The sequence below is a fragment of the Geotrypetes seraphini genome, chromosome 5, assembly GCF_902459505.1.
Source record: "Geotrypetes seraphini chromosome 5, aGeoSer1.1, whole genome shotgun sequence".
Classification (NCBI taxonomy): domain Eukaryota; kingdom Metazoa; phylum Chordata; class Amphibia; order Gymnophiona; family Dermophiidae; genus Geotrypetes; species Geotrypetes seraphini.
In genome coordinates this window covers 221499092-221513563 of record NC_047088.1, presented here as the reverse complement: position 1 = coordinate 221513563, position 14472 = coordinate 221499092, and the positions used below count along the sequence as shown (strand labels likewise).

Genomic DNA, 14472 nt, shown 5'->3' with positions numbered 1-14472 from the left:
AATCTGAACTGATCTAGCAGGATGAAAAGAAGTTTACCCTATGTTTCATCATTATAACACTTCCTTTTAATAATACTATATGGTTTTCTTATTATTCTAAAAGTGTCAATTCCTGTAATGCTAACAGCTCACCTTTGGGTGTTTTTACATTTCATCCATATAGCACAGGTTCTAGGAACAAAGGAACAATGCAGTACTGAAGAGAGTATTGGCGTACACATTTTACATACACTGGGCATAAAGAAAAACACAAGACAAAAAAAACCAGCAACCAATGGTGAGCTCTTAGGTAGAATACACATTTCTTGGATAGGAATGTAGGGCATTAGATGGAACCAACTGGTACCCACTTTACTATAGCAAGCAAAAGATCAATCTATACTACATATCCTAATAATACATTTGTAAGGGAATGGCATCCATAAAAATAATTTTCCTTTTTATTAGCAAAGGAAGTAGCATTCTTAATGTATATCTGGCCACATATTATCTAGTCAGCAATGAGAAACTGCAAAATAAAGGAAAGGAAAAAGTTTGCCAAAGAAAACTGAAAATTCTATGAAACGTGTGGGGACTTTATTTTAGAAAATACTGAGATAACCAACCACTATACATTTGGGCCTCTATCAACCAGATGGAATTCACATATCAGATGTAAGCATTAGTGTTAGCATTACAGGAATTGACACTTAGAATAATAAGAAAAGCATATAGTGTTAAAAGGAAGAAGGCAGGTGGAACTATAGAGGTGAGAGGATATGTTTGGGCAGGGAGACAGGGGAAATGTTGGAAGATTAATGTGGGTTTCATGTAAGCTTACAATAATGAATACAAATAGCTTGAACTTGGGTAGTAGGCGCAACATGGTAGAAATGGAAACAAAGAGGTTAAGAAGAGACTTTTTATTTTTTATTTGAGAGGCACATTTGAAAAAGTGTGATAAAACACTTCCTGAAACACAGGGAGTTTACATTCACATGTTTGACATCCAATCAAATTAGCATTAAAAAAAAGAGGTGGTGGTGGGGCCTCATCCAGTCAGTAAGACAGATGGTAGAACTCTCCATTTTGATTTTAATTGGTCCTAAATAACAAAAATGAAGAATTATTTAATGACTATAAGCTACATTGTGAAAAATGTAGCTTATAGTCTTCTGGTTTCCCCCCCCCTCTTCTGGTTTCCCACTCCCTCCATTTTATCCTCTAACCCAACTACGACAAACCTGTGCCTCCTTCCGCGCTACCTGCAATTCTGATAAAATTTTTGTAAATCCGGGTTCAGACCGGATCCTAATGTAACGAATGTAAACCGCCTAGAACTCTTTGGGTATGGCGGGATATAAGAACCTAATAATAATAATAATAATAATAGATTTTGTAGATTGGCTCACCATGATAAACCAACTTCCTAAACTTGGTTTATATTCGGATGTGTTTATATTTGAGAATAAATGGTAAATAATTTTTACCAATATTTCTATATTGTCTTTCGCAGCTATACACCAAAACAGTTTATAATGTACAAAGTAAAAATGAAGAGAAAGAAAAGTTTAAAAATAAATACTGTCATCCGGCATTACCCGATATCCAGTATCTAGTCACCTTTCAAAAGTATGTCTTCAAAGACAGGCTTATAAAGCAACCTTACATTTTGCATGAGATGCTTTACTTTACAGGGGTATGTATGTAGTAAGAGTTCCACAAAGATGAATCAAACTAAAACAAAACAATATGCAGGGTGCATTCTAATCATACATGTGATTCTGAGGGAATTGTTAAAAGAGTCCATGTAGGTATCAAAGCAAAATACAGTATAGGTATGTAGGAGATCCTATGTACAGAGAGGTGCTTCACAGCATTTTTGCACTTGCGGATTGGCAGATTGAATTTACCCCCACATACACACACTATTCTTTCCCTCCCTGCTCAATCCTGAAAACAATACCTAAGGCTGGTGGGGATCCCAAGTCCCTCCAACTGAAGACCTCTCTCTGATGGTGCTGAAAATGCTACTCTCATGGCAGTCTGCAGTCTGAGCTACCAACAATGGCGCATGGTTCAAGCATGAACTTTTTCAGAACTGATCTAATGACTACTTTCTACCTGAACGGCAACCAAAAAACTCTTTAAAACCTACCAAAATTATAATATAACAAAACAAAACGGCATTGGCAGTACCCTGTACTGAGCTCTCAAAGAACATCCACTGGCTATAAAGAATTAATGATTAATAATAATAATAGTTTATTTTTATATACCGCCAAACCATCAGTTCTTGGCAGTTTACACAATAGTAATTACAACAAGTAATTAAAATACAGATCCAAATAACAATGGCTTATAAAAGAAAATAACACAATTCAATAAAGATACTGACTAACAAAATGCGACTAACTTATTCAAGTAAAATATGCACAATACAAATTATTTATACTAAGATAGATAAGAAACTAAACATTATTCCATAAAAATAATTTTAAAATCCACTTATGATAATTTTGAAATCGATTAAATTTTGTATTGTTTAAATAGATAGGTTTTAAGATCTTTATGAAATTGATAATAAGTGAGGGCTGGAGAAATAAGAGCATTCAAACATGAGACACCTCAGTAAGGGCCAAAATTTAATGTTAATAACTTTTTATGGCCCCGGGCAGAAAACTCATAGGTGACCAGCACCAGGTTTAAAAAACCTTAATAAGTCCTGCCCCATACATCATTCTGTCTCGGTAATGATAAATAATTAATGTAAATAAACGCTCAGTGAGAGGCTTTAAGAGCAAAAATAGAGGGCCAGAAAAACGGCTCAAAAAAGTCCCACTGCTTGAATGAATAATTTCAAAAAAATATATCAAAAGTGCTAAAGTGCCAAAATTCTAAAAGGATATAAGAAAAATATTTCATTCAAAATTCTTACATAAATCCCAGCACACAATAATCACAAATCACAGTCCATTCATTAGACTTATCAGAGTCCCAACAAATGATTGTCTTGGCGCGACAGAGCTCTGTTTCGCAAACTTCTTCAGGAGCTGAAACATCCAGTTAAATCCAGGTTGGAGACATAATGCAGAAGAGATCTTCCTAGTTGACGAAAGCTCCAACCTCTAGCATAATAACACCAATCATAGTGTTGGTGATGGTCACCTATGAGTTTTCTGCCCGGGACCATAAAAAATTATTAACACATTAAACTTTGGCCCGTACTAAGGTGTCTCATGTTTATTAATCATTAATTCTTTATAGCCAGTGGATGTTCTTTGAGAGCTCAATACAGGGTACTGCCAATGCCTTTTTGTTTTACTTTCTACCTGACCAGCCTCTGAACAAATTAATCATAAGGATGAAAGGAATTAGGCCCAAGATAAGGTTTTTCATAAACTCAGATGGAAGTGAGTTTAAAAAATAGGAAGTCAATGGCTTTATTGAAAAAGAGAATGTTGCCAATAAATTAGACACAAAATTAAATGAAAAACTGAAGATGTGGTGAAGGCTTGGTTTGCAAAATCACAAAGAGGTGAATCATCATGTTGTTTCACATTGTTTTAAAATCTAAGCAGGTTCCCTGTCAGCAAGATGTCTGCTGTTTAAAGTTTTTCCAAATGTCATTAATTTTAGTAGGAAAAACTTTGCAAAATCATCAGCAGATGGCCTTTTTCAGAGAGGTGCAGAGCTACTTGTAGATAATGTTAGATATGTGATAATATGGAACAGTTTATTGGCTGCTTTTATAGTCTTCCAGTATAATTAATTTTACTTCCTATCTAAAGCAAAATTCCTACCAGTTTTCTTTCTTCCAAATATAAGTTTGTTGACAGGTGTTAACCTTGATGGTACTAGGGTTGGCTGTGTTTAACTGAATAAGAATAGCAACATACTGAAGCCACCTCATCAAGGGCACCCTTTAAAGCTGAATCTGTAAAGTTTGATCAATTAACTGAGGTGTAATAATGGACGCAGTGTGCACTAAATACTGCACAGTCCATCATATACCAATGGGCTGCATGACACAATGCACATTAGTAAAAGGACCCCTTAATGTCATAAGAAAAGGCTATCATCATGAGGAGGAAACATTTCTTTACATTTTTTTTACACATTTTAATAAAATTTCAACATAAAGTCCGAATCAACTCATTTTTATTTTGGGTTCTATTTGCTAACATTAAATTTACAAAAACAACATTATTGCACATTATTTGCAGTAAAGAGCTTTTAATGCAATGTAGATATTTTTTAAGTTGCCAATTTGTATCTCCGTGACAGAAGTATGCAGGGCCATATTTTGGCATGAAATAAAACCAAGCCACCAACACACCATCACCAAGGGGGAAAGAGTGCAAATAAAAATCTCACCAAAACTAAAAAAAATTGTAAGAAAAATGACACGATAAGCAGTAGAAAACAAAAGATACCCCTCATTCACCTGACATTATTTTCACTCTAGATTCCCTAACATGCAACTTTTTTTCTTGCATTTTACTTTTGTTTTGATCAACAACAAAGTGATGCAAATGCTTCCGTTTCCGTATTTAATCAGTGGCAACTCATATCCGAATAAATCAACTTTTACAAGACCGACACACTACCTTCTTGCCTGCCTCCCCTCTCTCAACTTTTCATTTCACTTTTCCACATCCAAGTCCTGCAGGTACCTTCGTTGGAGAAAGCTACTGAAGAATGTCCTCTTCCTAGCAATATCGCACCGTCCGGACAAGAACAGCACACACGCACAAAAAAAGCAGGCTAACACTGCCCAGTACACCCCTTGTGGCAAACTCCTTACCCTGATGATTAAACAGCCTCCATAGTTTGGTGAAAAGGATTCCCATCCTAAGGGGGAGGGAGGGGGGGCAAGCGGCAACTTGGGCCCCTTCCTCCGCTCTCTCTCCAGTACGGACAGCACAACGCCGGGCTCAGGATAAGGCCTGACGTGGACTAATGACGCTCAACTGGCCGGGGCCCACACGAGCTCTGCGCCCAGACATCGCCTCGGCAGCGCTCCCGGGACGGAGGGTCGGTCTGTCGTCCACCCCGTTCCCGGGCCGCAAGGCGAAAGGCAGAGAAACAAGACCTAGCAGAGGCTGCCGGTCAGCACCGTCTGCGGGACCGGGTCGGTCAAAGGGTGTGACGTCACTGCTACCCGCCTCTGCGTGTCGGGCGTCGCGCGAGAAATAGCGTCATGGCGTTCGAGCGCCGCGCTTCAGGGTCTGGGACGTGCTGGAGGCGCCGCGCTCTGCCGTCTTCGCTCGCTTGACTTCTGGTGGTTAAAAATAGGTTGGCAATTCACCACGAAATTTCACATTGTTTTGAGATGTAAGCAGGTTCCTTGTCAGCAAAATGTCTGCTATTTAAAGTTTTTCCAAATGTCATTAATTTTAGTAGGAACCCCCCCAACCTTGCAAAATCATCAGCAGATGGCCTTTTTCGGAGAGAAGTGCACAGCTACTTGTAGATAATGTTAGATATGTGATAACATGGAAAAGTTTATTGGCTGCTTTTATACGCTTCCAGTATGATTAATGTTGCTATCTAAAGCAAAATTCCTACCAGTTTTCTTTCTTCCAAAGAAGTAGGAGATCCTATGTAGAGTCACTTTATTTCACTGGATAATCGCTGTGTTCTTAGCAACTCACATAACTTAACCAATGCCATGTCAGCTTTTCGAGCGTGAAGTGCCGCTTATCAGCGTCTCTTCGCTTATCATTCGCTTATAAAGCTATGACCTTACGTGTATAAATAAACTTCTAGTCTTCATTCTTTTCAAACAATGGAAAGGACTATGTAACACTTTTTTTACACAAATTCCGTAGGATTCACTAAACAGTAGTAAAAGCTAGAAACATTTCTTGAGTTTCTGACGCTCTCTTGCAGTCATGCTTAAAGGGACAGGTGACTCCCAAATTCCTCTTTGTCCAGGCCAGACAGGTGGGACTATGCAGCAGGTAGCCTGTAATTGCTTTGTCTCCTATAGGGAAGGATGTAGCCAGATAGTTTTTGAAGACTGTGGGAAGGAGGTAGTTATCAAGCTGAACAACACCATAGAATATTTTTACCTCTGATTATATGTATCTAACGATTTTATGTTGTGCTTGAATAATTGTTTTTACTCATTTATTGTTCCATGATTATGGTATTGACATTGATTGTTTGTTTCTCTCCTTTTTTTGTATTTTGATAAAATTTTCAATAAATTTTCAAGAGAAAAAAAAAATACAAAAAAAAAAAAGAATACCCTTACTGGGTCAGAACAATGGTCCATCAAGCCCAGTAGCCCGTTCTCACGGTGGCCAATCCAGGTCACTAGCACCTGGCCAAAACCCAAGGAGTAGCAACATTCCATGCTACCGATCCAGGGCAAGCAGTGGCTTCCCCCTTGTCTTTCTCAATAACAGACTATGAACTTTTCCTCTAGGAAATTGTTCAAACCGTTCTTAAAACCAGCTACGCTATCCACTCTTACCACATTATTTACCCTTGGTGTGTGTTAAAGGGCTGGTTGTGCTGTCCTAATGGAATTTTATTTTGGCTACCTCAAGGTACATAGTAATAAGATACAAAACAAACAATGCAGCTTACAGTGAACACAGTTCAGGTGCAGACTGCAGAGATGTCAAGTTGTACAGTGATTTTAGTGATTTTAAGAGTCTTAAATTTCTGACCACTTCATCCTGGTGTATTATGAGATTTGTAGCACTGCTGTCAGTGGGCTAAAATCAAGTCTCTTTCCCCTTCCCCACTGCACTATTCCCTCACCTCTCTCACTCCTTTGCAGTGTTATAAAGTTTACATCAGTTTTTGGCGAGAGCAGCAGCTGCAGCATAAGAGGCTGCCTTTGGCCATCCCCTGGATCTTCCCTCTGCTATGTCCTGCCTCTTCTGATGCAGTTTTCTGTGGTCAGGACATGGCAGAGGGAAGACCCAGGGGCTAGCCGAAGGTAGTCTGCCATGTTGCTGTTGCTGCTAACATTGGCATCAACATTCACTATTCAAGCATGGAAGAATGAGAGAGATGAGGGAGTAGTGCCAGATCGGTAGGGGGGGGGGGTGCTTAACCTGTAGATCAGGTGAGGTAAGAGGCTGGGTATTTTGGTGCCCTTAATCACTGGTGCCCTGGGCTAGAACCTTACCTGGTCCAGTGGTTAAGCCAGCCCTGCAAATCGCACACTTCTTTGGAATGTAAGTTTAAAATTAAGACTGGCTACAAAATCTATAGCTTGGAACTAGAGCATCTCTGCAGGTGCCCATTACAAACTGTATTATAGCCGGTAAAATAACCTTAGCAAAAAAGCAATATGGTAGCTTAACCACAAGACTACCACTAGAGGTCGCCAGTGCCATTTTGAATATAAACACTTGCAAAGGCAGGAGTGACTGGGAATTGTTTCTGCCTCAACCTCACTAGCCCCCAAAGATTTTTCAAGGTAGGCCTGGAGGTGAAGGCATTTGCTAATTGGGGGGGGGGGGGAGTCTTAGATAGTAGGGAGATCAGATATATAGAAGCTTTGGAAAGGGGGGGGGGGTTCACTGTCACTTTGGCCAGCCCCTCTAAAAAGTACCAGGGAACATTGGGTCATAAATTAGTGGCCCTGGGACAGAAAAATAACTGCTTGCAAGAACACAGGCAACATTATTCTTGTACTGTGGACCAATCTGTGGTACTGAAGTAAATTAAAGTATGCTAAAAGTCAAGATTATTTATTTATAAGGTATTTGATATACCATTCATTTGCCTTGACCAAGGCATCATAGTGGTTAGCATTTAAAAAAGAAAGTCTCAGAAAAGAAGAAAGGGAGAACAGAACTAGGAAACAGGGGAAGGAAAATATTTAGAAATGAGGGATTAGGATCTGATGTAAGAAGTCCATAAAAGCATGTTTATAAAGGCAACAGAGGCATCCTTTATAAAACAAGCTCCTACAACAGCCCTGTAATGTGAAAATACTGATATAGGTGTAAATGTATGTGTGTCATCTTATGTTTTATAAAATATGCATATATATTGCAATTCTGCCCTTAGCCATCCAAACTATGCCTCTGGGAATGCCTGCCTACAAGCATGCTTTTAAGTTCCTCATCTTGTCACTCTAGGATAATTTTATGAAAGGTCTTTGTCATGTGTAAAGCACTCTTTATGTGTATAAAACCTTTCTATGGCAATACTTAGCTTTGTTTAGTGGTGCAATTGTTTATCAGATGTATATTCTGCAGTACTAGTTCAATAGCATCACTGAATATAAAATAAAAATCAGCATCTTTGCTTAACTTTATATACTGAGGGGCATTTTCAAAACATACATCTAAGCCTGATTTGAACATATGGTGCTAGACGTCCAAAGTTGGCAGTATGAAAATGCCTATTTTCAAAAGGCAAACCACCATACATCTAGAGATAACTTTTTTTTTAATCCTCTGTCTGGACTTCCAGACTATTGGGATGCCCAGACCACTAGGATGTCTATCTTTATACCATATTTTTGCTCAAAATTTTGTCCAAGTCCCAAACGCCCACAAGACTACTTGTATGTGGGAGGGGCCAGCGATTAGGACATCCAAGTTCTGATTTAGGATGCTTTTTGGGTGTCTATATTTTTTGATTATGAGCCTCACTGGCCGTGCTGACTGAATATCAAGCCCTACATTGTAAAGTGGAGGGCCAGTTTTGATATGACATCTAAATCTGAGTTTAGATGTTTTCAGAAGTGCATCAAAAAATCAGGTAGAGAAAATGGTATTTGTGAAACAGCAAAATGTCTATGTTTGTCGTTGGGTTTTTGTTTTTTTTTTCAAAATAGACCATTTCTAGATGTGCTCACTCTCAGTACAACTATCTTTTTGACCATTTTCAGAAATAAAAAAATCCCTTAGTGGTTGCTATTCCCCTTCCTCTCCCTTGCAAATGAAACTGAAATGAATTTACTAGGCTCTATGACAGCTACAGGTATTATGAGCATTCTTAGCAAAGTAGGAAGCAAGGCTAAGGAGTAGCCTATTGGTTAGTGTAGTGGACCTTAAACAAAGGGACCCAGGTTCAAAATCCCACTTTAACTCTTATTTTGTAATTGTGAGCCCTCCAGGAACTGAAAAATACCTATTGTATGTACAACAATTCAATAGCCTTCAGGCTTTCATCTGAACCTACAGAGTTTCAGGCTCTTTCCTGCAGGGAGCCGTGCCTCAAAATTCACGGTTTTAGTGTCTTAGCCCAAGGTCGGTTTGGCAACAGGTAGAAAGCTCCTGAGGAAGGGATATTTCCCCGAATCTAGGCTTAGTAGTGCCTGATGAAATCTTCTCCAGTTGGGACTTACCTGAGCATCTCCTCATGAAAAGATCAAACATTGAAAAAAAACTCTAAAGATGAACTAAGGGGGCATATTTTGAGCTAAGTACTACTTTTTGATATTGATATTTTATTCTGTTTTTGAGATATTAGTTTGGAGCTTACTGGATATATATAAATTTAAGTTAAAATTCACTTGAGAGCACTTTTGTGTTCATTTCACTATACATACATGTATACCTATGATGGTGTGGGTGTGGCTTGGAAGAGAGCCTGCCGATTGATTCAAGCCTAGACTTCAACTTTGTGCGATTGCCTTCATAGTTTTACAATCACACTGAGGAATACACAACACTATTATAAATTAAAGTAGTTTATAATTCTACATATTTTATTGTTATATATTGCTTTCTATATATCAACTATTTGTTCCAACTAGAGAATGACACGGTGACAAAATTCATCACCGTTCCCGTCCCCGCGGATAACCGTGGTAAACAATCTTCATGTCATTCTTTAAGGAGAGAGGGAAGAATCAGAGGCGGTCCAGAGGAGGGCGACGAAAATGATAGGAGGCTTGCACCAGAAGACATATGAGGAGAGACTGGAAGCCCTGAATATGTATACCCTAGAGGAAAGGAGAGACAGGGGAGATATGATTCAGACGTTCAAATACTTAAAGGGTATTAACGTAGAACAAAATCTTTTCCAGAGAAAGGAAAATGGTAAAACCAGAGGACATAATTTGAGGTTGAGGGGTGGTAGATTCAGGGGCAATGTTAGGAAATTCTACTTTACGGAGAGGGTGGTGGATGACTGGAATGCGCTCCCGAGAGAGGTGGTGGAGAGTAAAACTGTGACTGAGTTCAAAGAAGCGTGGGATGAACACAGAAGATTTAGAATCAGAAAATAATATTAAAGATTGAACTAGGCCAGTTACTGGGCAGACTTGTACGGTCTGTGTCTGTGTATGGCCGTTTGGAGGAGGATGGGCAGGGGAGGGCTTCAATGGCTGGGAGGGTGTAGATGGGCTGGAGTAAGTCTTAACAGAGATTTCGGCAGTTGGAACCCAAGCACAGTACCGGGTAAAGCTTTGGATTCTCGCCCAGAAATAGCTAAGAAGAAAAAAAAAAAAAAAAAAAATTTAAATTGAATCAGGTTGGGCAGACTGGATGGACCATTCGGGTCTTTATCTGCCGTCATCTACTATGTTACTATGAATGGCCACAACCACTGACCCTCAAGCTTTGCTTTGAAGAATGCTGGTGTAGAAGGACTGAGGCTATCCGCGGAGACGGGAACAGTGATGAATTTTGTCACCATGTCATTCTCTAGTTCCAACCTTCTTCAGGTATGAAGATAGTGGGTTCAAAATTACAGAAGCAGGACTCTTATTACGCATGGTTCTGTCCTCCTTACCTAAAGTTGTCTTGGCCTTCCATGTTAATCAGGAAGTCCGTTTGCCCATTTTCCACCCTACGGGGTTGAAGAAAAAGGGCAGGGAGATTGTATTTACTTGATGTAAAGCAAGCTCTGCTCCAGTACCTTGAGGTTACCAATGATTTTCGCATATTGGATCACCTTTTTGTTCTAACCAGTCTTGCCAAGAAAGGGAGGCCACTGTCTAAAGCCTTGATTTTCCAGATGGATTAAGATGGCCATTTCCTCCGTGTATGTGGGTGGAAACTAGGGCTGAATCACCTGCAGAGATCTGTAGAGCAGCTACATGGTCTAACTTCCATACCTTTACCAGGTTCTATAGGGTAGATGTAGCAGCCAGGAAAGATACCGCTTTCAGGTCCTCCATTCTGAAGGCAGGCTCAGAGGGCCCACCCTAAACTTTGGGGAAGTGCTTTGGTGCATCCCTGTGGTTCATGACCCCTATTGCATTAGAAAGGAAAGATTAGGTTGTTACCTCAATAATCTTTCTTATGAATATGTCTAGTGGTCCTGAAGCCCCACAAAGGGCTTCATCTGCCTTCTGTCTTGGAACCAATCTGGAGCTTGAAAAATCTCTGTCTTTCGGGTGAGCTGAGATAATTTTTTTTTTTTTAAAAGAAAAGAAACACTCTCGAGAGTGTATAGTTTGCTTCAGGTATTTGCTGGATAGCAGGATATGCAAGTAGCTGCGAGCTCCATATAAGATTAGTGATGTTTGCACATGTTTATGTATCTGTTTTATAGCAGTGGCTTGAATGTTATAATGTTTATTGGTAATGTTTGTTACAGAGCTGAACAGAATTGTACTATTGGTGATTCTTCCCCGTTTCCCTCCTTCTGGTTATATCTTTCATTACAGTGCTGCATGATTGCTTTTGTATGAACTGAGGGAGCAGGAGCAGCTCCCTAGGAAGGAGGTAGAGTTGAAAAGATGATTGACAGTTTTCTGCAAGCAATTTGTGGGTTCTGATGCAAAACTCTATGGTTCAATACATCTACAAGAAAGAAGATTATTGAGGTAAGAACCTAATTTTTTTTTCATGCTGGACGTCACAGCCATCTCAAGTATTAATTCAAACAAAAAAAAATTGATATATTTCCTGCTGAAAAATATTTGTGGGATGCTTAATTAAATTTAAAGACAGTGAATATGTATACTGGGACTCAATTCAGTTGGAACAATTTTTACAACTTAATGAAGTTAGTTAGACATCACCTGAATTAATATTTGGAGTTCAAATGTATTAAGCACCATTAATGTTTGATTTTTGATCAAGGATTATATTGACTATATCGTTTAGTTTATCAGGATGTTCTCTTCCAATTATGTGGACTTGAGGAGTTAGTGAGATGTTTTTGAAGTGTTTATGCTTTTGTTTGTAATTCTCCTTTCTTTATTATTATTTGTGAAAATGATAATGATGAAAAAATTTGATAAATTAAAAAAAAAAAAAATGCCTTCATCCATTTCTGGTGATTTGGTACTTTAAGCTTCTTGGTTACCTTATATTTTTCAAGTTCCCTGAAATTTGAGTTCCTCCAAATTATCATCATTAAATACCATGTCCAGCATGATATTGTCCTTCATGTTCTTTAGTAAAGGCTGAATCAAAACTATGGGTTTGCCCTCCCCAATGCCCCTTTTATTCTCAGTGGTTAAAGTCTTCTAGCTTTTGAATGTACCTGAAAAAAAGCTTTATTATAAGTTTTTGCTTCTACAGCAAGCTTTTTTTTCAAAGTCACTTTTGCTTGCCTTATCAATGCATTGCATCTAATTTGCTCTGCTTGTACTTTTGCCTGGAACTAGAGCTAAGCTGGGTTTGCCTCGAGAAAGGGTATGAAGATTTAGGAAATCAAGATTGTTTTTCATTTATTTTCATTTTATTTACTTTTTAAATATTTATAGCGGTTCTGCTACATTTGAGTTTGTAAGACTATGGGCTCCTTTTACAAAGATGCGCTAGCTTTTTTAGCGCACGCACCAGATTAGTGCGCACTACCTGAAAAACTACCACCTGCTCAAGAGGAGGCAGTAGCGGCTAGCACGTGTGGCATTTTTGTGCACACTATTCCGCGCGTTAAGGCCCTAACGCACCTTTATAAAAGGAACCCTATGTTGTCTAGATCTGTGACACAAACTCATACTTTCATGTATTTTGAATTGTATAATTTAGACATCAGAATGTAAAAAGTGTACAAATATGTGAACATTTTTATAAGGTACTGTAAATACATTAATGTGAGAGATGGCTGATACAGGTAAGTTAAAAAAAAAAAAAAGACAGCCCTTTCAAATGTTCCAACAACCAATTAGCTGTGTACTTACATTAGATAAGGTTACACAAATTTGGTTACAAGAAAACTAGTAGAAATTGTACACATTTCCAGAGGCTTCATTTATTGTAGAAAAAAATATTTTAATGCATTTTTCTTCACACATCTAAATTCCATAAAACAAATCTATAGAAATTAGGATACTGTATGCATGCAATCTGCATTTCTTAAATATTTTTGTTCACAAAAATAACACCACCATTTTTTGTCCCTTAAAAGCCACTAAAGCAAAACATGCAACACTGTACACATTTGCATAGTATTTTGTTTTACCCAGCATGCCTTGTAGAATGCTACAGCTATCTATAGAAGTTAAAACAGGAGGGAGGATCAGCAAAAAGAAAAAAAGTAAACTGATATTATTTTGGTATAGTAAAGGTAATTCTTCCACCACATAATCCTGAATATAGTGGCAGACTGCGTGCTAAACAGCCCTACCCCCAAAATACTCTTGCTGAGTTGACTTGAATTCGCCAGGTTATGTTAGCACATAAAGTGGATTATTTATATACTTTCACTCAAATTTCTTTGAAATTATATTATTTATAATATGCAAATGTTTGACATTCAGACCCCTGGTGCATTTTCGTTTTGGATAATTTAGTTGACAAGACAAACCTTTGCCTACAAACAAATCTAGATTTTTAATTTATACATGCCCCTCTCCCTCCAAAAATAGACATGAGCACTAATTAACAGTTCAACTGCATTCATATAATTTTGTAAGTTCTGGGGAAAAATAACTGGCCTAAAGAGCATACTTTTTATGTATATATTTTTTTAAAATGCTGCTTTTTCTCTGTATAAATTTGTGGAAAAGGAATGAGAATTTTAGGGGAGGGGACAGAAACCCCCCCCCCCCCAATAACATCCACAAGTTGCAAGGCTTTGAAGCTATCACTATCAAATAATATCATATCAAATAATGAAGCGGTGATAAAAAGACATGAAAAGAAAAACTGAAAACAGGAACTAACAATCTATGCACTTTGTCAAAACTACAACTGCCAAATCAAACAATGAAGTTTGTTGTAAATTTGTGCTATTACAAATGTGCTTCTTTATCCTTTCTTCATATATCTATCTATCTATCTATATATATTTTATAATACAGGCAAAATATACATTTCCTATTAGAGTACTGTACAATATATGGTTTTGCTACATTATTTTGATTTTCAAGTGCTAAGACAAGGATACAAGCAAATGGGAAGGTTCAATTTGGCAATAAAATACTTTCTTAATATTGTCCCAGAAAATACTTGTAAGGCAAATACTGTAATACATCATCATATGACTTTAAAATGGTCCATTTAGCAGCTGATCAGTGACAAATTTTAGTGACAGCACCATGGGAGCAGTAATGCAACATTATAGCCTGTAGCAAAAGCTCAAAAATGGTTTGAATTCATGTTTACT

The 14472-nt window shown here is 38.1% G+C and overlaps 1 protein-coding gene across 8 annotated transcripts in view; it reads right to left on the bottom strand.

Annotated features, from left to right (window-relative positions):
- Positions 1-5618, bottom strand: part of ARL5A (ADP ribosylation factor like GTPase 5A) — a 50424-nt gene extending 44806 nt beyond the window's left edge. Inside the window, exons 1-2 of one of the 8 annotated variants that reach the window (XM_033945895.1) lie at positions 4787-4818; positions 133-171 (exon numbers count right to left, since the gene is read on the bottom strand). Coding sequence is in view for 3 of the 8 variants with exons in the window: in XM_033945893.1 (XP_033801784.1) it covers positions 4787-4832 (46 nt within the window). In the remaining 5 variants the exon portion in view is untranslated. Of the gene's footprint in view, positions 1-132; positions 172-4589; positions 4697-4786; positions 5378-5550 lie in introns of those variants that run through there. The other 7 variants (XR_004539588.1, XM_033945897.1, XM_033945898.1 and 4 more) reach the window with 7 other exon arrangements.
- Between the last annotated feature and the right edge of the window lie 8854 nt (positions 5619-14472).